The 24,996-nt window shown below is 46.5% G+C and overlaps 1 protein-coding gene across 1 annotated transcript; it reads right to left on the reverse strand.

Moving 5' to 3' along the window:
• Positions 1-325: 325 nt before the first annotated feature.
• LOC144826948 (uncharacterized) lies at positions 326-23,798 on the reverse strand. Its single transcript, XM_078685409.1, has 2 exons — positions 23,722-23,798; positions 326-1,772 (listed from the first exon to the last, which is right to left on the reverse strand). Exon 2 carries the CDS (start codon positions 1,757-1,759, stop codon positions 605-607), a length of 1,155 nt encoding a protein of 384 aa, XP_078541535.1. The 5' UTR covers positions 1,760-1,772; positions 23,722-23,798; the 3' UTR covers positions 326-604.
• Positions 23,799-24,996: the final 1,198 nt, after the last annotated feature.

Here is a 24,996-nt window from a genome sequence, read left to right on the forward strand (position 1 = left end):
TCCGTCATGGCTCGCCCGACGTGCCTGCGCGGCGCTGATTTCGCGCCTGCGCGGCGCGTTCAATTGAGCGGGCAGGGCCATGACGGAACCGCTCCGTCATCAGCACAGCTCAACCGAGGCTGGTGACGGAGCGGTTCCATCACCAGCATGGGCGTGCCGCGCAGCCCCTTCACCCCCTTAGCGCTGCGGCGGAATAGACGCCGCAGCGAAGAGGTTAACAAAATTCTCAATCCAACCACCCTATCCATGATGGTTGTGTACACTGCTTCCTCCAAAGATCATGGGAGGTCGGTCACTGTAGACCGGGCGGATGAACCATCACCACCCTTCGAGGACTGAGCACCGCGAGATGGTGGATCCAATGGTGGAGATGGGACGTTTGTCATGGACGAAGACCAAAACGGGGCGGCTAAACAGCCACAGAGGTAGTGGGTGGTATAACTGGCTGCATAATTTGATGTGGTTTGTCTGGGGGATTTTTGGAAGTTAGTTATTGATTTTTCTATGGTTAGATAATGGCTGACTTGTGGCTGCATGGTATGACACATACACTTCTTGTTGGGACATTCCACTTATTGAAGAGCCATGAATCCATGCTGCTGTGCTATGACGAGATACTCTGGGGGTGCATCTCACCTAGGTTCTGGACACTTCCAAAATAGTGCATGTCATCACCAAGGCTTTGGTGCACTTCTCTCTCAGATTCCACAGTCCAGCCATAGTCCCTTCTGGCCTGACAAAATTGGTTGAGTGTTATCTTGATTCTAGCTCTTCGCACAAGGCTTTCTATGAATGCTCTGCGAATGTATCTGTCTGGAATATTCGCCTCCACAGGGAACAGCACCTGCGCGATGGACGAGCTCTGGCCCGGCGGCCGCTGCCCATTGATCTGAATCTGGTAGTTGTAATGGCTGATGCCCCCAGGTTTCGGAAACCCCTGCAGATCCAGGCGCAGGTTTTTGGAGTGTATGATATTGGATGTCTGCTTGTTTCGTAGGCAACCACTGTTCCAACGCGCAACCACCTGGAAAGCTGCCTCATCATAGGAATATCCTACATCGGTTAAATCATCGGTGGGTTCAGCATGAAATTGCATCTGAACCCTGTTGCCTTTATCAGTTTTCTCACAAGCAATTTCATTAGATGGATTCATCAATAGAAGCCACCCTGCAGGCTCCAACATGCATTCGTTGGCTCTTAGAGGTCCGCAGTAGTCCCAGGAATCCCCCGTATGGCACCAGTAATACTTGTACCCGTATGTGCCGCAGGGGTGTTCTGAATTGCACATCGTATTCCTAGTTGTGACTCCAGACAGTGGGGAGCAGTAGTCCCACCCTGATGAGGTGTGGCACCAGAAATAACCTGTGTTCCCTTCTCTACCACACTCATCCTGACAGACACTTTGATAGTTGGAAGTCACGTGGGATAGAACTTTCATCTCCACTCGCCCACAGTAGCCCCAGCTTCCATCTTCTGTGTAACACCAGGAGTAGGATTCTCCATGGAGTTCACAGGGATGATCCGCTTTGCACCGCCTGTACTTATAGTCCCAGCCTGATGTAGGGGAGCAGTAGTCCCACCCATTCCGTGTATTGCACCAGAAGTGTGATGAGGATCCTATACCGCAGTCCTTGCACTGTACGTCATAAGAGGAGGAAAAATAGTCCCAATACATGCCATTGACTCCAGCTTCTGGGAGTTTAAGGCAAATCATTGCAGCCAACGTCAGCAGGAACATGTCACTGAGCCGCCACCCCATCTTGTAGTGTAGGCTGTAAAAGAGACAAAAACAAAACATATGAAGCCAGGGGGCGATCCTTTTTTATTCCTAAAAAACGCCATTAAGGTATAATATTTCAATAATGTTATTCTTAAAGTATTTGTTAACAATTATCCTGTGAGAACATAATTACACACCTTTGTAAAATGAGCAAAAATACTATAAAAGAACCTAAACAATAAAAAAATGATTAACATTAGAACACAGAAGGCATTCTAGGTGGGAGGAGGACGAGGAGAACTAGGACATCGCCTCAACTGTAATGACTGGGACAAGGAAGAGGAACGCTGGGGTAATGCAATATTCAGATCTGTTAGCATCATATGCGCAGTAATATTGTGAGCTTGAACCTAGGTTGATATTATGTATTATTGAACAACTGTATTAAAAAAGAAATAACATAAAAAATGCTGCAACGCATGTCTACCATGAAGACAAACCTTGTGGGATGTTTCCGGGTTATGTGCACTTGTGTCAGTGCTGGGGCACCTTCAAAGCAAATGGCAGTGATGACATACTCAAGCTTTAAGTCCCTTGCATGTGAATAACAAGCAATCTCCTATTAGGAGAATACCGTACGCTTACACGCTTTTGGCAGGAGGGTAAACAGAAATAAGTAAGTCACTGTGTTGAAATTGCCATAAAACTGTGAATTTTAATTAAATGACTGAAGCAAAAACAGCCAGTTTTAAACTAAGTTAAAAGAAAATGCCTGTAGCTAACCGCAGGGAAAACGAATGAAGTGTAAAAGACGGAACAAAAGATCACGGGTGACAGAGACACTTAAAAATGTAAAACAAGTCTATAAATAGCCACGTTCGATCCATGCAAATCTCAAATTTGAAGAGGCAACCTGGTAAATAAAGAACGGCGGGCTACCTGAGGTTTGTGTGCGCTACATTAAGCAAAGAAGCTGTGAGGGGTGGGAGGTGTTATGGGCTACAGGGAGATTAAGAGAAGTGAAATCAGCACTGTGTGCCGGCAAGCAGAGGGCTAACGAAAAGTAGCTCCGAAGGAAGGGAGGGGTTGTGAGGGGGGAGGCACAGGGAGATTAAGTGAAGCACGGGTCAGGGCCCTCAGCCCTCACTCGGAGCAGCTACTCCACTCAGTTCAAAAAACCTGTTTGCCTGGACAGTAGCCGGAAGAATTAGAAAAAAGTTTTTTAACTTTGGTGCTGAGGAGCTTACATAAAAAACTCTCTCAGCTTCAGCGGGCTGTGTTCTCGGGGATTTAAATAAGGGTAAAAGCAGTGATATATTCAAATATTTGGAATCACTCCACGGACTGGTTAGTGGATGCATAGGCTTAAGCAGGCGCACTCACAGACTAGCACCTGCACAGGAGGCAAGTTAGAAAAATAAATGCAGAAACCAGTGTTTGGACGCATAGCACAAAGTCAAAACCTACCAGCGACTGGTTTATGTGAGTGTGCAACCACGCTCACACATGTTTCCCCCTGCCCCCTCAGAAGTATTCTCGAGCCTCATTCATTGCGTCATAGACAGCGCATGCCTTGGGAAAAGAGGGGGAAGGGCAAAGTTCAAGCAGCAGCTGTTTTCAAGCACTCGTGCTTGTGCTGGCTGCGGGATGAGCAGCGGCGCAGTGCCATCTGTTTTCAATTAGCACACACACCGCTGCTCACTTCCGCAAGGTGGATGCCAGCACAAGCACAAGTGCTTGAAAAGAGCTGACCGATTTCTAAAGGTCATCTCCTAGAGCAGCGCATGTGCGCTGACTAGGCGAGACCTAAAAAAGAGGAGAAATAAAGCATTTCTTCTTGTGTCGCCACCTTAAGACCAGGATTTGTCTGGTCTTAAGTTCGGCGCTGCCACCTATTATCGCCAAATTTGATAATAGGCGGCAGCGTCGACTTCAATGGGTGTTGCGGTGGAACGCCTACCACAACACCCACTGCACGCCCCCTTTCACAATAAGTTTAGCGTGAAAGGGGCCCTATTATCAAGGCAGCTTTAAGCCACTTAATGTGGCTTTAAGCCACGTTAAGTGGCTTAACACTGCCTTGACAACGTCATAAAAAGTAACGTTGTGGTGACGATAGGGGCTTGATAATATGCCCCACTGTCTTACTATGGTCTCTGTTTTTTTCCTGATTCTCACACAAGATCGCATTTTAAATCTGGGAATCAACCCCTATGTAAACTGATGATTATTCAAGCCAAGGAGAAGCAAAAGAGAGAGAAAATGAGTTACTCTTGCAATTCTGACAGTTCGATCTGAGCCTAGGGATGAAATAGGAAGCAACTAAACGATTCAAAAAGGTTCGAGAAGAGCAGAAGAAAGTTAATGCCCAAGATTGGATTAAAGAAAAGTTGAAGTTGAGAAAAGAGTAGAGTGGCCTATTGTTTCATGATAACGAATTGTTCTTTCTGGCACCCTCCACTGGTGCCATGATTCTCCAGCAGTCAGACATGTGGGGTTAAGAAAGGTTAGTTAAATGACCATGGAACAGGTCCAGAAATGTGTCTTCTATATTTAGCCCAATAACGACCATTGGAAGTTGGTGGGGCTGTTTAAGCCTTTAACCACACCCAGGTTAGGCCATTACTGATCCAGAGGGGGCGCTTTGTTATCCTGCTTGGTACCCTTTTAGCCCAGTCATTATCCTTGCTGCGATTTATGGCCCTAATTCTGATGATACCGACTTCCTTGCGCAGATGTGGTGACACAGTTCCTCGCTGGGCCCGCTGCTTTGCTGTGGGGGGGGGCAATTTTAACATTACTCCCTCCGCCACGCTGGACCTCTCTGGGCCCGCACTTTGCACCCACGCTCCAGTTCCCTTCTGCGCTCCATCCTGGTCGACAACTCTCTGATAGACGCTTGGCGCCACACTCACCCAGACGTGCGCGAGGGCACCTGCGTTATAGGCACCTGAGGCTGCTGGTCCTTCCTGGATCTTTGGATCACCACTCGTAATGCACATGCATGGGTCACATCGGTTGAGCACATGGCGCACACCCTTTCGGACCACGCACCCGTAAATCTCAGTCTGCTCCTCCTGCGCGCCACGAGGCAGATGTTTGCTTGGCGTCTGCCCCCCAATGCGCTTCGCAACTCGGTGTTCTGCGCTGAAATCCAAACTGTAATAGAGAACTATTTCGAACTTAATGTCGGCTCGGTGGACTCCCCCTCCACACTTTGGGAGGGCTTCAAGGTGGTGGTCAGGGGTGAATGCATTTCTAAGCAGTCGGGTGTTCTACGTTCTATCTGTGGCACTCTTGAGCGCCTGGAGGGAGAGATTAAGGCCCTTGATTCTCAGCATTCGGTCAACCCACACCCGACACCCTTGCACAGTTTCGAGGTAAACTCTCTGAATTCGAACAAGAAGCTGACAGGGTACTCTCATTTCTGGGCAGAGAGGCGAGGGTGCGTCACTACAGCGAGTGTGACTGTCCCGGTAAGACTTTAGCCAATCTTCTTTGACAACCTCATGCTGCCTCCTATATCACAGCACTGCAGGATGGGGGTCAGGAATGCACAACCTCTCCCACTGAGGTTCTTTCACGTGTCACCAACTTCTAAGCTCAACTCTATACCGCCGGGCCTGCTCCCTCACGCGACCTCCTAGACCAGTACTGTAACACTCTTGAGCTCCTCTGGCCAAGTAACGGTCATCGAGAATATCTCGATGAACCCTTCTCCATGGAAGAGATCCTAGCTGCCATCAATAGTCTGCCTGGGGATAAGGTGCCCAGCTCTGATGGTCTACCCGCTTCTTTCTATAAAACATTTGCACCCGTTCTCATCCTGCATCTCGTCGCCATGTATAATGACTCCTTCGAATCAGGTCATTTCCCCACTCACTTCCCGATGCCTGTTGACGCTGCTTTCAAAACCAGACAAACCCCCGGAGTTTTTGGACTCATATTGCCCCCTATCACTTCTTAATACCAACAATAAGATCTTCGCCAAACTTCTGGCCTCCCTTCTTCTGCCCCTCATGTCCCTGATTGCTCACCCGGATCACTCCGGAGTTATCCCCGGGCGCGCAACGTCGCATAACCTCTGCACGATCTTTGCTGTACTCCATCAGATCAACCCCACTCTCCCGGCTACGGCAGCTCTTTTAGATGCTACCAAGGCATTTGATACTCTCAAATGGCCCTTCCTTTTTTATCTCCTTCCCCGTCTTGGCTTCAGCCCACTTTTCCTGCACAAAGTTGAACTCCTTTACGCCCTCCCGGTTGCCCGACTCCGGATCAATGGGCAAATTTCAGAACCCATCCGAGTCTCGAGGGGCACTAGACAGGGGTGCCCACTCTCACCTATGTTCTTCGCTATGGCCATGGAGCCCCTTGCGGCTAGGGTCAGGCAGCACCACACTCAGAGGGGCCTAGGGTTCGCGGCCCGAGCCCTGGTCGTCTCAATGTACACGGAAGACGGTACTCTCTATGTCCGCCATCCGCAGGAGAACCTCGGCCCCATGGTCCGTGAGATGGTGCGATTCGGGGGCCGGCCAGCATCCAGGTCAATTGGAGCAAGTCTATTCTATTCCCTTAGAGGGATGCCACTATCCCCTTCACTCTTGACTACCCTTTCGTGTGGGCATCGGGTCCACTAGATACCTGGGTGTCTGGCTCAGTTGGAATGTGGATGGACTTTGGAGGGCCAATTTTGGCCGGGCAGTCGACTGGCTGGAGACCAAGATTCCCCTTTGGCGGTGCCTACCTCTATCCTTGGCGGGGCGTATCGCCACCGCTAAGATGGTAGCCCTCCCGAAATGTCTGTATTTGTTTCTGAATGTGCCAGTCCCTCTCACAGCTCAATTTTTTCACACTCTCCATTCCCTCATCATCTCCCTTGTTTAGGACGGGCCTTAGTCCAGAATCGCGAATGACATCCTCACGCTTCCCCTCGCATGCCGCGGGATGGGTGCCCCGGATTTTAAATTATACACTCTCAGTGCCCAGGCCAGCTTCCTTCATTTCTGGCTCCACCCAATGCCGTTCCAGCCTCACGTGGTGGTTTAAGCCGACCTGGCTATCCCCTTGCCTCTACGGACCGCGATCTTTGCCCCTGCCAAGCCATCACGTGGAGAAATAGACATGGTGGAGACCCTGCGCTGGGCTTGGCATGGTCTTCACCAATATTCAGGCTCAGGCTCGTTCTCCGCCGGTGCCATGCCTGCCACATACTACCTGTCTTTCCCCTCCCTGCACACGGCAGGAATGGTGAGGCGGGAGGTTGGCATGGGTCTGACCACCCTATCTGACCTCTACCCCAGTGACAATTTCTTTTTGTTACCGGCTGGGCCTGGCCCTATGGACACACTGCTATATTACCAGCTTAGAGAGTCCTGTCGGGATTTGCATTCCAGTTCCCACAGCCCCCTCCTTTGACGGCTGCCCTCGACCTGACATACATCTCCTCGTAGACTGGTTTCTAGGCTCTATGCCACCACGCTAACAGCCACCCCTATCTCTGCTGATCGCTCCCGCATGGCCTGGAGCGAGGAATTAGGCACTGATCTTTCTGAAGAGGACTAGCTGTACTGTTGTAAGCAGACTAAACGCCTGTCTCTTAACTACCGTCTGCGCCTCATCCTTTTTAAATATTTACACCAGCTGTACCGTTACCCCGCTCAGCTATTCAGAATGGGGCTCATCCCTAGTGATAGATGTCTTAGGTGCTCATCCCCCATGGCGGACTTCTCTCATCTAATTTGGCTGTGTCCTTTGGTCTCTACATACTGGCGCGACGTGTGCACCATAATTACAGAGATAACCTCTTCGCTTGTTTTGCCAGATCCCCTGACCTGCCTACTCAGCTTGGTTAGGCAATGCCCTGATGCCTCCCGCCGTCTCACGGCTATGCTCCTTGTTCTCGCACGCCGTAGAGTTGCTATACATTAGGGTCGGAAGCCCGCACCCAAGGCGAGTGCATGGCTCGAGGATGCTGTGCAGTGTCAGACACTTCTTTCAGTATTTTGGGAACTAATGTTGGCTACTGGTCGGTCGCGCAATATATGGGGCCCTATCGTTGCGTATCATCTCTCCCGGACTGCCTCCCCCTCTGCATCCTCTCCCACGCTCCCTGCCGGCTCCCCACCCGCGGCGGCTGCTGGCGCTGGCCCATAGGTATTCCCCTCCTTCCCCTGCCTGCTGCTGTCGTCCTGCAGCCCCCACGCCCCATTCTGCCCTGCTTGTTGCCTTTTGCCACCCTCCCACGCTTCGTCCTCAGCTATAGTGCCTTACATTCCATGATGTGCCGCCCTTGTATCATTGCCTTAGTTTAGTTTAGTTTTTGCATTTCTAGCGCGCAACAGCTACCCACAAAGGGTTTCCCGGCGCGATTTTTGTGAAGATATTAGCATGAGGCTAAGGTCAGGGGGAGTGTCTAGGTGTTAAATAACCAGGTTTTTAAAGCTTTACGGAAATTCGTATGATTTATCTCGTTGTGAACCTGGAAAGGCAGGAAGTTCCATAGCACAGGCCCTATATAGGAAAAAGATTTGTAGCCCATACGCGAGAGCTTGAATTTGGGGATGGCAAACTTTTTTAATGTGGAAGAACGAAGAGTGCGAGATGGACTAGTCTTCAAGCTGTTTATGATCGATTCGATGTTTCCATTTCTTCATGTGTTGCAGCACTATGTTTAATTTTGTAACCTGATGTGCACGATTTTCAATAAAGATCTTTGAAAATGTAAAAAAAAAAAAACACGCCCAGATTTTGGGCAGACTGCCACCGACAGTCCTTCAGTGGCAGTCCACCTGACAGACAGGACATCGGTCCAACCACTGCATCACAATGCAGCCATTCCGACCGCAGCGGTCGGGAGGAAAGACCACCGCATCTGACATGATCATCTGATCCCGACGGGGTAGTGCTCAGAGTCGTACTCTTGACAAGAGGCGGTGCAGAGGCAGGCACCACTGTCGGGATTACGATGCCCCTTTCCGACAGCCTTTTCATGGCAGTCTGACCACTAGGAAAAGGTTTTCGGAAAGGGACTTTGGGGGCCCCAAACATGGGCCCATCCCTCGTGAGACACTGCAAAGTTGCCCAGGGGGGACATGTCGTGCCCCCATGCACATCCATGCACCATGTACCATGCACCACGTGGTGTATGGCAGATAGTGCATGGATGTGCAAAAAGGGCTCATTTACACTGCGTCTTGTGCTGCAGCACAAGCCGCAGTGTCAATGAGCGCATTCTGACCACAACCACAGCGGTCATATCGTAATAGGGTGCTTGGACCGCCAACGGCTTGTCAGGTGGTCTCCTGACCGCCACAACAGAGGACAGAGGACCGACTGCTCGATATCGTAATCGGGCACTTAAGGCTGCTTCTCCACCTCTCATATCATTGACTGTCCCAAGATCTCCACCCAACTGTGGACCCTCCACATACATAAGTATATGTTTTTATAGTAAACGTGGGAGGGACGGGGGGACTTCAAAATGAGGAATACTTAAAAATTTCCCTCCAACACGGGCGTGGTTCCCCTTGGTCCTACAAAGGAACGCACTAACACTAAGCCATTCACTGAGGGCCTGCAATGGTCTATTCCCATCCGATAGTCCCGGTAATTTCACCTTTAAATGACCCGGGCAGGCATCAATCCTAGCTTACATCTTGGTAGATGTCGGGTTATGGCACAGGGTCCTTGACTTTAAGGTCACACCTCGCTACGAGAGTGACCATAATCCTCCGGTTCTAGATATATTCCTACCCCCTTACCGAAGGCCATCCTAACACATCCCCAAAATCCAATTCTAGCCGAGTATTAGCTGAAGGAAGGAGGAGGGTACGCTGGGGGGAACTCACTCAAACACCGGTTAAAGTAGCCTCCCTATACCAACACATCATCCCCTTTCTAGAAGCTGCATTCCAATTATCCAAGACCAGTGGCACTCTATCTTCCCAAATGTCAGTTGCAAAAAATCATCAGGATCTGCTTTCTGCCCTAGCACAATTATTTTATAATAGTAAATGGTTGAGGCCAAACTCAAAACCAAGGCACCAATGGTTTAACAAACACTTTCAGGTAGCCAAGCAAGCCCTTCTAGCTTCCATCAGCATGAATGATAGGCCATGAGTTAAGGAAGCCAGGGACCAGTATAGAAACACTGTAGCTAGAGTCAAAATCAAGTGGGAAAGTGATAAATGGGAAGCAATATACACCGCACTGGAAAATCACGACATGAGAACCTTTTGAAACCTTGGTAAGACAGGGAAATCTGAAGGCCAATTGGCGATAGGGGAAGAAGTCTGGTTTATACTCAAGGGATTCAGAGGAAGTGGGAAGGATAGAACCAATCACTTTAGATGCGGAGCTCCCAAATCTAGATGCTCCACTTTGTACAATAAAGGAGATCACAGATGCACTGGGTGAGCTACTTCCCGCTAAAGCACTGGGGTTGGATGAGATCCCTGGCGACCTTTATCGTTCCGAACCTTCAATTTGGGCACCCTACCTGTGGTCATTATTTAACGCAGTTCTGCAAGGTATAGCACTGCCCTCTACATGGGCTGGGGCAGAAATTATCCCCATATATAAAAAGGGCTCACCACTCAATCCAGCTATCTATTGCCCCATAAGCCTTCTGGATGTCACCCAAAAAATCTTTGCTTGTGTACTATTAGGGCATTTGCAAGCTTGGATTGGAGAGAATAATGTATTAACACCTCTACAAGCAGGGTTTAGGGCCAAGATCTCCACCATTGACCAGATCTTCAGATTACAACTCATCCACTGGAAAACAGTGGTTCTAGTGGGTGGTAGCCTCTACCTCACATTTGTGGATCTTAAATCTGCTTTTGATCAGGTCCAGTGAGATCAACTGTGGGGTATTCTTCTTGATTTGGTAGTTCCAGCGTATCTTTTCCACCAGTTGAAACATCTTCACACGGGTTACCACGTGCAAACAAGATATGGCAAGAATGGTGAACTTTCTGCCCTTTTCCCTGTTGAGAAATGGGTGCGACAGGGATGCGTTCTGGCCCGACACTCTTCTCCCTTTTTTTAAACACCCTAATTGAAATTTTGTTTGTTGGATGGGAAAGATATTAATGCACCCAGGCTGGCGAACCGCAAAATTCCAGCTCTTATGTTTGCGGACGATACGCTCTTACTTTCCAAATCTCCCATGGGCATGCAGAGGGTGCTTGGTGTATTCAGCACTTTCTGCAAAAATTGGGGATTGGAGATTAATCTTCAAAAAACCAAGTATATGGTTTTTAATGCTAAGACCACGAATTGTCCATCCCCTGAATAGATGGAAGGGCCCTAGAGAGGGTGTCCCTTTTTGACTATTTAGGGATCACATTAACCGATAAAATGGAATGGTGGACATAAATAAAGAAAGCCAGCTTAAAACTGACCCAGTCCAAGGGAGGCATCACAAAAGTCTATAAGAGCTGTACGCACAAAGTGATAGGTCCTGTGGCAGAAATTTACCAGATACAGGCCAGGGGAGCGTCGCTGTATGGGGCTGAACTATGGGGGGGCCATTTCCCAACCTCTTCCCTATTAATGTCAGAGAACCTATTTCTTAGGAAATTGCTGGGCCTTCCTACATTAACGCCTCCCAGGATGGACTTAGGGATTGCCCTATAACAGATGTAGTCTCTTCCAGACCCCTCTTATACTGGCGTCGCCTTTGGAGCACACCCGAACTAGCAGGATACAAAGAGGAGTTGAAGGATGTTATGAGCCTTCAATGTGCAGGGAAACTCCCTTGGCTAGCTTATATCAGGAACATTTGTCAGGCCATATGGAGGGCAAATATGTGGACAACCCCAGAAGAGATCTGATCTACGATCTCTAGAATGGCACTACTTGACGCCCATAGAGAACTCAAATTGGCCCTACTATAGCGGGGGGCCAAACCCAGTTGTTCTGGGAATTAAGCAGCAATACAGCCTGGAAGCTGCTTTAGATTATATCCAACCCCTTCTAGCAAAGAAACCTTTCCTCCAATTTAGGCATGGGGTGCTGCCACTCCACCCATTTACTAACAAATGGCAGGGCGCCGTCACATTAGATTGTCCAGGGTGTGATCGAGCTGAGGCAATTGAAATGCATGTCCCCTTTTTCTGCCCGGCCTATGGAAAGTCAAGGTCTCGGTGGTTGCTTCAATTGTGTAGAAATATGGGGATTAGACACTGCACTGAGGCTTTCAGGCTCTTTAAGTATGAAACTGAAACACCTATTGTGTTTTCCATCTACCGGTTCTTATACTCCATGTGGTCTACCCGTATAGCTCTCCTATAGAAAACACTCTCGTGAAACCCTTAGTTCCACTGTAATTTTATCTACGCTTTGTTATGCACCAACAGGGTTAATGTGGTTTTGCACATATCTACTGTACTATCTCCCCCATTGTAATGAATTCTTTCCCGAGATGTTTTAATTATATAAATATAGTTGTCCTAATCTGGATTTTTTTGTTTATTATAAATACTTGTTAGATAAAGTCAAAGTTTTTTACCAACTAATAGGAGTTTTATCTATTAATGAATTAAACATTTGCTATATATATTTGCCACTCTACTCACTCTTGTATCTAACGTAGAAACTATAAACTCTGTCATACATCGTATTATATCTAACATTAGAATCATGAGCAGGCATGAGGGAGCCAATTCAAGAATGTATTAAAAACTTGTACATTTGAAGAGTTTCTAAAACACAGGAATAATGTATATAGCTTTTATGATGATATACTGTATTATTTTTTTTAACAAAAATGTAATGTATTGCTTTTTTATGAGCTTTTATGGCCTGCATGGTCGAAATAAAGCTTTCTTTGACTTGACCTGAATATAAACTGGAGAGTTAGGTCTGGAGTAAGTAGGGGTATAGGGAGAGTTAAGAAGGGCTTTAGAGAAGGACCTGCACCCGCCGAAAAACAGTCAGGCAACTGATATTCAGAAATGGCATTTCTAAAGTTACTACAGCCAACAAGAAACCCAAAACAGTAGTAAATATACTCCAGTTTAGACCTATATTAAGTCTGGCTAACCACTGGTGCTGCAGCACCATCCCATAGAAATAAATGGAGGTAGGCACATAATATAAAACCCATAATAAATTGTGTTAAATTTAATTATATTACTTAAACTATTTAGCTATGTAATCTGGTTATCTGCGGGAAGGCACAGAGACATTTTAAAAAGTGTATTAAGCTTTAAACTTTAAAGAATTGGTAAAAAATATATGCATGTTAAATATTATTCTAAATGTTATATATTTATTTTAAATATAAAAAAAAAAAGAAAAAGCTATAACACTTTACTTAATACTGGATTAAATATTTATTTCATTTAGCTATATTAAATTAAGTATAAATTCATTTTTAAAGATTTATTACAAAAACTCCCACCTAAAGTGAAATGTTTGTATTTACTTATTAATCAAAAATTACAAAAAGTTATGCATAGAATTAATTGATATTAAGTTAATATTTAATTAATTCAGCTATATTAAATTAAGTATGAATTCGTTTTTAAAGATTTATTACAAAAACTCCCACCTAAAGTGAAATGTTTGTATTTACTTATTAATCAAAAATTACAAAAAGTTATGCATAGAATTAATTAATATTAAGTTAATTATTAAACAGGTAGATGTATCTTTAAATTAAAGAAGGCTATTAAAATATTCCTTTCACTAATATGTATTTGTAAAAAATTACAATATTAATTATTTTTAACATTTAATTTATATATATATGTGTGTGTTTAAAAAGTTGAAATAAATAATTTGAATATTAGTGGGGTTCTATATTAAGTCGCTAGATTCATTATTTTGTACTGGATGGTCTTGCAGTAGCAGTGGTTAGTTGTTTTTGGTGCTGAAGTTACTGCTACTTCTTTTTTGGCTGTAGTAACTTGCACTCGTACATTTGTCTCCATCCCCTGTTTCAGAGGGTGGGGTAAATAGATATTTAATATTTGAGTAACGTTATACTTGCAATTGGTGAATGGCCAAAAGTTATAAAGTTACTCAAAAATGTTAGTGTAAACTTACACATACAAATTACTCACAAGTGTAAGTTAACTTTGTGAATAGCCCAAGTGGTGGTGACACTGTTCCACGTTTTGTTTTGTCCAGCCCTTGTCATATGTATCAAGTGGAGGTTTATTGCTCACTTGTATGAAGTACCCAGCTACACACTAACACAGGTCCTAGCAGCAAAATCCTGGGGCATGTTTGCTTATATGTATGTGTGTGGCCTGCACAGTGCATACATAGTGTGTTTGAGTGAACCAGAGTACTTGGAGCCCTGTGCTTCCCATTTTAGCAGCCCCTGGCCAGCTCATGTGCTCAAGATGGAGGTGAGGTTGTTTCCCCAGACAATGACTGTCATTCCTGAAGCTGGAGGCAGGAGACCGGGCACTCAAGTGGGGTAAGAGGACACCGGTCTCCCTTTAGGAATTCAATGAGGACCTTTTGCTGCAAAAAGCAGCTGTTTAGTCTTCCTAAGCACTGCTGCTTGCTAGATGGTGGTGATGAAGGGTGAGACTGGGCCAGTCTTTTGTCTCTCTTCCTGAGAATGCGGTAGAATGCTCACACCTTTTTGTGCCTCTGTTGTCTGTACCTCAAACTTGAGAAGACCCTGTCGTAAGGAGCAACACTTTACACAAAGTTTGTCTCTGGAAATAGCCTGAAAGAACACATGAAAGAAGGACCAATCATAACTGGTTCTGATGGTGGAGACAAAGAATACATATTTCCTATCTGAACTTATATAAAAGGGGGAGATGTTGGCCCACTTGTTATTCAAGTTCTAGATTCTCTTTGATCAAGGAAAGAGGTTCTCTGCAGAGTATCCAGAGGACTGCTGTACACCCGCAGCAGGTGACTGCTTGCAGGCAGCTTCCCAGAGGTTAGGGGACATCACCTGAGTCAGACCTTAACGGAAGAGCTATGTATCTGCCCTGAAGTGCCTGCAGGCGGACCTGTCTGAGAAGAATAGGTGAGAGGTGAGCTAAGAGTGAGCACCCATAAAAAACTGATGACTAAGGTGAACCGAAGAAACTGACCCCTGGGCTGAGGGTCCGCTAAAGACTGATCGGCGTGCTCCTGGACGGGAGCGTAGTCGCTCTCACTGAAGCAGCTAGCTGTGGCACTGTCCTGTAGTGAGCAAAAGCTCTACTGTGACCTGAACTGATGTACCTCAAAGCCGCTTGAACTACTGCAAGTTAGAAGTGTGGCCGAAGCAGACTACGCGACTGCCTAGATTGACCACGCCGACTCACCCTGCGATCGGAAGAGGTGCTATGAAGCACAAGAGACTACAGGCCACACCGCAGACACACAGGAGCATGCGGTCCACCAGCCTCCGAGGAGGGGTCCTGCATTCGCCGTGGCAGGCTGGGGACTGGACAGATCCACAACTGGCATGTCTTCCACCTAGAGGAAGTCACTGATGCATGTTGAAGGCCCGACTGCGACCAGCAAAGAAGACTACCATTGGTGAAAAGGTTAGCAATGGAAATAAGGCTGTGGAACTGAGCACACAAAGGCTACATGGGAGGAGTAGCACTGCACCTGTGGTTGAGAACTGCCACACATACTACCTTGGGATAAAGGACTGTGGGAAGAAGCGAGGCAGACCTTCCACCCTGGGAAAGAGGGCCTGCTACAGTGATTATTCGTAACTGCATTTTGTAGTGTGCCGAATTCCATTTTCAAGTGTTTTAAAGAAATGTCCTTTATAAAAAGACTTGCACTTGAGTAGACAATGACTTATTGTGCTTATTGGGTAACTGTTGAGCGATGAGCTTGGTGCACCCCTACACGACCTCAATGAGCATCTGTAACTGTGTGCCATCGGTACCACTGAAAGTCAAGTGCTGAAGAAGTTGTACTTGGCCCGGTTTGCAGAGCTATAGTAGGACGGACACTGGGACATCAGAGGCAAATGACCCTAGCCCCCACTATGGATGCCCCATAGCCCCTTCCTTGCCCTTGGCCCCAAAAACTCAGTCTGACATAGATAGAAAAATCATTCAAAGTTGCCCCCCACATAAATCTGTGCCCGCACAGCAGCTATCATTGTTATGGTATATTATGTTATGTTATGTTATGTTACGAGATTTGTAAAGCGCATGGCTGCCCCAGTGACGGGGCGTCCCAGCGCTAAAAATCAGATATAACGTAGCAGGGTGGAAAAGACAGAAGACAAGGACTAGACCTGGAAGAGCCAGGTTTTTATGGCCTTTCTAAAAGCCAGATGATTCTGAATACTCCTGATCGTCGCAGATAGTGAGTTCCAGAGTACTGATGCCAATGCCCGAAAGGAGCTCATGATCTTTTGACTCGGGGGATGCATGCTAAATGGTTGGAGAATTTTGTGGGCAAAGCATTAAAGTCTTGAAATTAACTCTCCTGTCAATTGGCAACCGTTGTAATCTAGGCATGAGCTTTGATACCAAGCAAAATTTAGGGATCATTAAAATATGTCTACCATACAAGCAGCGGCCATCTTTAAATGTTCTTTTCTTAGAAAAAAAATAATAATTCAAATATGGCCACCATACATGCCCACACAAACGCAGCAACCATGTTTTTAGTTTATTCCTAATTTACCATTCCAAGATGGCTAACAACCATCTCAGAATGGTTGTTCCACAGACTGGCAGGGGAAGCACCAATCCTCTCACAGTAGAAGCGCTGTTTGCACAGGGCTATGCATTTGCACTTCTTCACTCAGTTTACCTCAAAAACTGCGATCAGGAAGACTGGGTGACCTCTCGCAGAACAGGTTGTCCGTAAGATGCTGTCATTGCACACTCAGCTTCTTCTGAGTGTTCCACACACCAGATGTGGAACTATGCTTCTCTTCCTGGAGATTCTCTCCTCCTAGCAGGGTAGTTACTCTCCTTCCCGCTTTAACGAAGCAGGGACAGGCAAAAACGTGGGCCCTGTCTAGGAACTTCCAGTAGCCACACTCCTTTCAGACACAGAAAATAGGTTTGGTCAGGACTATTAATCCACAAACGTTGGTGATTTGCCACCACCACTTTGTGTCAACACAGAACATTTTGGACTTTGTCAGGAGCAGGCCTAGGGTCTCAGCACACATGCTAGATTAGTATGGTAACTGGACTGGTCTTGATCAGAATACTAGATTGAATCACATGCAGGTAGGTTTCAGGACACATGCCCATATACCACACAGGGGATATTCCCTTCCCAAGAATGACTCACATGTAACTGACACTGTCTGTGCCCTACTGGCCTCTTCAGAGGTATTCCTGGCATGAGGCTGACTCTGCCCTAATTGATCAGCTCTTCAGAGGTAAAAGCCTGTGTGGAGCACTCCCACTGCAAGGGTACTCAGTGGCATCTGGTATTAATGGGCACAATGCTTGCCGCCCTACCATCCCGAGGGGAGGAGACTAAACACAGAGCAGCTGTAAAGTAATAGCTACTTGCTGCTCTGCAACGACTCTGGTTTTCTATGGAGGATAAGGGGGTTGGACTTGGACCTGATGCGCATGTCCTGAGCTGGGGGAGGTCTCCTTTGGCCTGGAGGCACAAGCTAGATCAGTGACATCACTGTGGAGGGCATGTGTAGGGTTTCAATTAACCCTGGGTGGAGTTTGCGGAGTTCCATACAGCAGAACTCCGCAAAATAAAAAAAAAACCTGCCGCGCTACTCAAACCTCCGCGAGCAGCGGAATGCGTTAGAAAAATGCAGTTTGAAGTGATTGTCAGTGCCAGGTGCTTGTCCGCACTGTGCAATCATCATGAATGGCACCATGCACAGCGCAAGCAGGCACTGCTTCCTTTCTGCCGCTCGAGTAGATTTTTACTCAAGCGGCAGCTTTCTCAAAGCAAACGGACGGTTTCTCAACGCGAGAAGTCAAGAGCATACGAGACCACTCGCAATGGGAAATCTGAGCATCCGCGTTGCGAAATCTCGCCGGGAGGTAGATTTTTCTCGCTCGCCCTCGCCAACTTGACTTTGACAAACGCGAGTGAGGAAAAAAACTCCGCACGCTACGCGAAGCAGTGTTTTTCGGAACTCCGCAAGCTCTGCGTAAAGCAGAGTGTGGAAAAATCGGCAAACTCCACAAGCAGAGCGGAGTTCACTGCCCAGACTTTGTGGGGTGTTTATGTGGACTTAATGGGGCTCAATTCATTTAAATGGCCGGGACGGGTAGGCGATGTATACAATGTAGGAGTGGGTGGAACCTTTGTTGGAAATCATCAGGGGGGAGGTAAGCTGAAGTCTGGAAGAGGAGTCCAATAAGTCAACTAAATTAAGCAAACTTAATGACTGAGTAAGTGTCAAGTGCATGTGTTTTCACTTCTACAGCTCAGTGGCCTGCTTTGCGAAAGTGGTAAGTAAGACTCTTGCAGAGAGGTACGCCGAGCGTTGTTGGTAATGATAAGTGTCAATGATTAACCTGAATTACAAATACTGTTCTGAGACATCTTATCAAGCTTCTATATTTGTTCTCCGCAAGGTTGATTCAAAAGTCGTGCAGATATTGTTGCTCTCTTGAGTCAAGGACAAAGGGAGAAATATGTGCAAATAGTGTCCAGATTTGTAATGTCAAAAAAGCATTCCATTCACTAAATATGTATGCCTAGTTTATGCTGTGCATAATTGGTTCTAACTTAGGTCCTAATTTATTCAGATCGATCGGAGCAAAGAGTTCTAGAATATTTTATCCCCTCTCAGACATGTTTTGATAGACGCAGAGGCATGCTAGATATTTGCGGTTGCGTAATTCTGGTATCTGACCCTGTTTTATAGAATTAACTTTGTTCCGCATTATAGAAGGCTTGCCTTTTCAAGAAATACACACACACACCTACAAATATTAAGGGGCATATTATCAAGAACTGCGGTAAAATTATCGCCGCTTTAGCGGCAGGAAACTGCCGCTAAAACGGCAATAATGGGCTTGATAATATGTCCTTGTGAATTTCCATAGCAGCCCAGGTTAATTTTATCGCAGTTCTTGATAATATGCCCCTAAATGCGTAGAGTCCAACATACAGGAGTTGAGTTTACCTTGCATGAACCTTGTGCCTACATAAACATTCTGCACACAGGGCTTTAAGTCGACTGGGTCCCTTCGGGTCCCAGACCCAGTAGTAAATAAAACTGCTTCCTGTCGGGCCCTATATATTTATGTCCATAATATTAATGGTAAAAACACTGATTGATGTTTTAAAAATGAATGTTAAAAACGTTAAGGTAATGGATGTTGGAGATTTGTAGTGCCTGATTCACAGTTCGACGGATAGGTGACGGCTATCCTGTCCACCATTCTACTAGTGCTGTTGGATATGATGCACTTGTAATACTGCGGATCGACTGTCCATCATTTATGTGACGGAGTAACTTGTCTACCGAACTCTAAATCAGTCCCTTAGTTCCTATTTATAACTCTTTATAAGAGTGTCAACTATTTCCGGGATGTTGCATTTCTGTATTTTCTTCGTAAAGCTTATTTCTCTTATGTAATAGATACTTTGAACTGAGTCGCACCAGGTGTTTATAACAGCCCCATGGCTGAAAGCTCCGGGGATGAGTCTAAAGGCAGCATGAGCTTCTCACAGTGACTGTCAGTGGAGCAAAACGGTGTTCAAACTACATGAGCATCCAATCCTTGGCCTCTCATCAGAGCGAACAAAAGAATTGTCACGTATTCCGGTTGCAATTGAAATTCTGTGTAAAGAGGGCACACTGTAGTCAAAATATTGACAAGATAAAAGTAAATGAAAATGCAGTGCTTACGTGAGAGTGATTGCACCATTCCCCACACTTTTTTCAGAATTTTGTTGAAGGAGAAGTCCCTGAGACCCCCTTTTTTCAGCCGGGCTCGCTGGCTTTGCTCGTGCGTAAAACTCATCTACAATTGTAAGCCTCGCCACTTACAAATGTCACCAGCCGCCACTGTTCATTTACCACTATTTGCCTACTGCGCTCTCTCTGATCACATCAAAAGGCAGATTTTAACAGAGCCAGATACTAGCTGTCGGATCAAAGAAAAACAGTAGATTCCTGAACATGTTTTCTTAGCTCAGTAAACTAAAAATACAGGTGCATTAAAAACACAGAAAAGAGAATGTCACTCATTAATTGGACTAAACTTACTGCTGCACCACCTGGCCATTTGTCTGTGCCCAATGACAGGGATCACTGACACAAAAATGTGGCAAACAATATCGTTAACACAAATATTGTGCCAAAAATATTGTTTACCACAATATCCTGCTCTTATGCTTTTAGTGCTCAATACAACTATATTGGAATAAATTTATTATCGACACTATTATTGTCAAGAAATATACAAAATATTGATTTTTTTTCATATATAGTTTAAAATATTAAGGGTCATATTACGATGTAAGTCGAAGAGCCTCAGACCACAGGTCGGAGGCTTTCCAACTTACATCATTCAGTTCAAATCCAAAAGCCTTATTATGACGAAGGCTGTCGGATTTGAAACCGACCAGTCAGACCAACTGGCTTCCATGGGCTCAAGGATCCCGTCAGCCAGTCGAAGGCCGCTCATAACCCCCTATTTACAGCGTTTACGCCGTGGGGATTATGATGTCAGTTTCTGACATGCTTTTCATGCAGGCTTTCTGACATGAAAAACCTGTCGGAAAGGGGGCCCTAGTAGGGCCCCCTTGCCACAGCACCTCCTTGCACTGAGTGGCAGGCACCGCGAAGTGCCTGCCATGCGTTGCAGAGATTAACAAAAGCTCACATTTCTCTACGGGTGCTTGTGCCACGCCTGGGGGAGGCAGGCCTTGCAGTAGTGAAAAATGAATTTAAGAGTTTTTCACTACTAGGACATGTACAACATAAAAGTACATTCCTTGCATTTCAAATACATGGCACCTTGCCCTCTGTACTGTGTGGGCCCTACCCTATGGGTGGCTTACGTGTATTACAAGGAAGGCTTAGTCTGGGAAAAGGTTTATTTTACAAGGTCGAAATGGCACTTTAAAACTGCACACAGAGGCTGCAATGGCAGGCCGAGGCAGGCTTTAAAAGGATACGTAAGTGGATGCACAATTAGTCCTGCAAGCCTACTAGTAGCATTTAATTTACAGGTTCATGGGTTACATGTAGCACCACGTTACCAGGAACTTATAATGAGAATAAATGTGTCACTGGGAGTAAGACAATGTTGCCATGTTTGAGGGATGGAGCACAAGCACTTTAGCAGTGGTTAGCAGTGGTAAAGTGCACAGAGTCATAAAACAAAAACAGGTCCAGAAAACAGAACATGCAGAGAGGGCCAAGTCCAACACTACCCCCATTCAGCCAAGAGCTAGAGTAAACTAATCCTGACCTTGTTTGACACCCCTCCTTAGGCAATAGAACATGGACCAATGTCTTCCTATGCAGGGGCTCCTTTCAGTTTTATGACCCTCTGAACCCAGTAGGATCCCTCTGTCTGGGAACCGGGTTCGAGTCTCGGCAACAACGCTCCACATCCTGTGATTCTGGGCAAAACACTTAATCTCCCCGTCCCTAACAAAAATAAATGTGTCCTTGTGTAACGAAACTGGTGCAATGTAAAGCGCTCTGATACCTGATATCTTCGGGTCTAGTTTGCGCTATATAAAACACATTAAAAAACCACTTTCCCTATCTCAAATCTACCAGAGTTCAACATCCTTGGTCACTAGTGCCTAATCCCCATTGGCTAAAAAGCAGAAAGTGCACAAAGGGTTCAAATAAGCCATGGGGGGAGGCAGTTTGCATCTTTGCCTCGAGCTGTCCTTCACTTGGCCCCCACCTTGAGGCGGGGACTTGCCAGCTCTGACACTGTAAGTTTTTGCCCCCTTCACCGCCACCCACAGCTTTAAGTGGGCCGGGTCTCACTGAGTCTGAGCACCGGCAGTGTTTTTTAAATGGACCTCGAAACGGGTCTCTATCGGGCTCTCTAACGGTTCTTTAACGGCGGTCCATTTTTTTTCGAGCGTTGTATGGGAAGGGAAATCCTTTAAAGAGAGTCATTTTTTCTTTGGGTTTCCCATCTCTTTTTGAAACTCAGAGTTGCAGCAACATTGTCGTGGTGTCACCAGGGCTTCAAGTGGAAGCTTTTCCAATACTCTAACCAAGGCATACTTGCTGCTTATTTATTTTATGCAACTAACAACCATTGACAAAGCCAATAGTCCTGACTTGTTGTAGGTATGATGTTACTTCTATCACATATCTGAATGCAATGACAGAAACAGCAAAATGCCAGTAGGACGACACTATGCTAAGCACAAACTTTTAGCCTATATGTTTTTAGGCCAAGCCCTCAATTACAATGGCCACGCCCCCTTGAGAGACCCCCCCCAGTTTTTTCATCCCACTTAAAGCCCTGCCCCCACCCTCACTGCCGTGTAGCCTTCGGTCATGGCTCTTCTGTCTGCAGCTGCTATCCATGCTGGGATGCCTTAGGGTAGCTACGCGCGCTATAAATATGTTTCTATTTCTATTCACAGGAAGTCACGCTCCACCACTCTTCCTTCTAGCGGCAAGGCTTCATTGCCTACACGCCTCTGCATATTAGGAGAGTAGCATTGGCTGTTGCAGTGCCGAGAAGCAGCTGTGTTTGTTGAAAGCGCTATAGCAACAAATAATCCATAAATAAACAGCACCTATGGGTCATCATTTTTTGTCTTGCAGTTTGAATGAAGCGCCTTGCTGTGACTTCAAGCAGTTCTTATGTTTTTTTTAAATAATAAGTGCTGGAGCCAAAAGTGTTCCTTAGAACCTGTCGCTGGTGATGGCGAATGCCAGGATTGCGGAAAACGGAGGCCGTCTGTCTTCATTATTATTATTATTAAATTAGTTTTGTAACGCGCGCAGCTACCCAAAAAGGGTTCCCCGGCGCCTAGCACACAAATTGCTAGAAAAGTCAGGAACCATTTGCTACTAAAAGAGCCAAGTTTTAAGATTTCTTCGAAAGCTGAGCTGAGCTCATTCCACCTCCTGCCTCTTTCTGCCAGTACGGGACACTCCCGGCCCCTTCATCTCACTCTGGCAGATTAGTCATCCCTTCTTCCTGCTTTTGACACTATTTTTTCATCTTTCTCCCCCTCCTTCCCTCTGCTTGTGGCTTTCTCTCTCCTGCTCTGGGTGGTCTGGTGACTGGGCATTTCTGGAACCCCTATTTGCTCCGGAGATTTTCAGTTTCGCGTACAGGTAGGAGATTGAGGAGGACTTGGAGGAAACACAAGAATCTCGGCAACAAAAGCTGTAACCAGGGCACAAGTCCTAAAAAAAAAAGAAGTGGGGGGACGCTGACGTCACAACAGGAAGTGATGTCACGAAAGGTGGCTTGCACCATCAGCCTCATTGTCTCCCCTCGCTCACCCCTTAGATGCAATTGCATCAGAGAAGCCAGCGCGTGAGCAGCATTCTGAATGAGCTTCGATCTCGCCCCAGAGAGGCCAAAGAGTGAATGTGTGGCTCCATTTGCTCCAGTTATCGAGCTCCTGGTAAAATAAGTGGGGGGACGCCATCCACCCGCGTGGTACCCCCTGTCTCGAGCCCTGGCTGTAACCCACTGAGCTACCTTCATGAAGGACAACTCCCACCTGCGTGCTACACATACAACCCCTCTCTGGTGCATTGTGACAACCCTGCAGATATCTCTCCAGCAAGTGCATGAACCAGCAGAGCTACCTTGCTGCTTCGGTGCTGAGCCCACACATATCTCTGCAGCAGCGCCAATATTTTTGCACAAATAAGAAAAGATTTACAATCGCATTTGTCCGTGTGGCCAATTTCTTTGAGAGCAGATGCTTTTTTTGTACAAATAAATGTGGGTTGGGTGTGTTACTCTCGCTTCCTTTCTATTGACACTCTTTCAACAGGGGGGCCCATAATTTGGCTCTATTTTCCAATTTCAGCCCTGGGTGGATGAGTCTTGCACCTGTGTCCTCCTCTTCTATAATAGTGCCCCCCCCCTAGCGCCCAGTGCACCCACCTGATCTGTGCAGAAGGGTACAGGATCGGCCTCTGTGCTTAGGGGTCCCCTCTGTTCCCTGCCTGCTCCTAAAGCTGTCTGTGGCCCCACAGCCTGGCCTCTCTTGTCTTAAACACACCTCAACGCCCCCGCCCCCTGCGCCCACCCCACCCTCCAAAACCTCTCTGCAGTTCCTACAAACCAGGCCATTTCTAGGAAATCACAGGGCGCCCTGGAGGAGGCCGGGCATGCAGAGGCCAGTCCGGTCCCACCAGAAGCCCGAACTGGAGGCTTCAGTGCGCCTGCGCCGAGATGTACTACAGCAGGTAAACAAGAAGTCCAGAGCCGATAGCAGGCTGCAGGGCCAGCCCAGCCAGGCTCACCCTCCAGGTTTCTTTATCAACCATCAGGGTTAGAATGGGATTAAAAATCTGCCCATGCATGCTAAAAAAAAGTAGCCCACATTTTAGGGTGACCAGGCGTCCCGGTTTTGCCAGGACGGCCCCTGTTTTTAACCAATTGTCACAGCAAATTTCAAGAAATTTAGCTCATGTCCCCGTTTTTGGAGAGGGTCGACTGATATTGGTGGGAGGTGTTTTTTATGTTTTAAGAAGCAGGGATACTGAGCAGTTGTTTCAAGAAAGCAATTTAATAAACAGGCAAGCTACTGGGCTTAAAAATTGGTTGTATGTATGTTCTTACTGCCTGTTCTTTAATTCTCTGCTGAGGAGCGCTCTCAGCGCTTGAAGTAAAATTGTAGTCCTTCTTCTATTTTTGTGAAATGACCCAGTTTTTGGCTTTAAAATTCTGGTCACCCTACCACATTTGCATATTGCCAGTCCGCAAAACACTGCTTCGGAAACGTTTTATAACAAGCATTCGCAATGCAATAGGCCTCGCATTTACGCGAGTTTGAGCTATTGACATTGTAAATGGCAATGCCTTTTATTTTTGTTTTTGAAATATAAATAAAAGGCATTGTCATTTACAATGCCAGTAGCTCAAACTCGCGTAAATGCGAGACCTATTGCATTGCAACACCATAATGTGGTTATTTGCAGAAAAAAAAGAAAAGCTGACACTCTTTTATAGGGATTAAATCTGTGCGCAAAACTCAACCTGTAACATTGAATGGAATCGGTAATTTAACCACTCCCATGCTCGTGACGGAACCGCTCTGTCACGAGCCTCGGGTGGGCTGTGCTGGTGACGGAGCGGTTTCGTCACGGCCTGCTCGGCGCGCCTGCGTGCCGCGTTCTATTGAGCGGGCGGGGCCGTGACGGAACCGCTCCATCA

The sequence above is a fragment of the Lissotriton helveticus genome, chromosome 4_1, assembly GCF_964261635.1.
Source record: "Lissotriton helveticus chromosome 4_1, aLisHel1.1, whole genome shotgun sequence".
NCBI lineage: Eukaryota > Metazoa > Chordata > Amphibia > Caudata > Salamandridae > Lissotriton > Lissotriton helveticus.

What these genes read in the sequence shown, in the direction of transcription:
- LOC144826948 (XM_078685409.1), bottom strand. Translation starts at nt 1,759, where the DNA reads ATGGGGTGGCGGCTCAGTGACATGTTCCTGCTGACGTTGGCTGCAATG.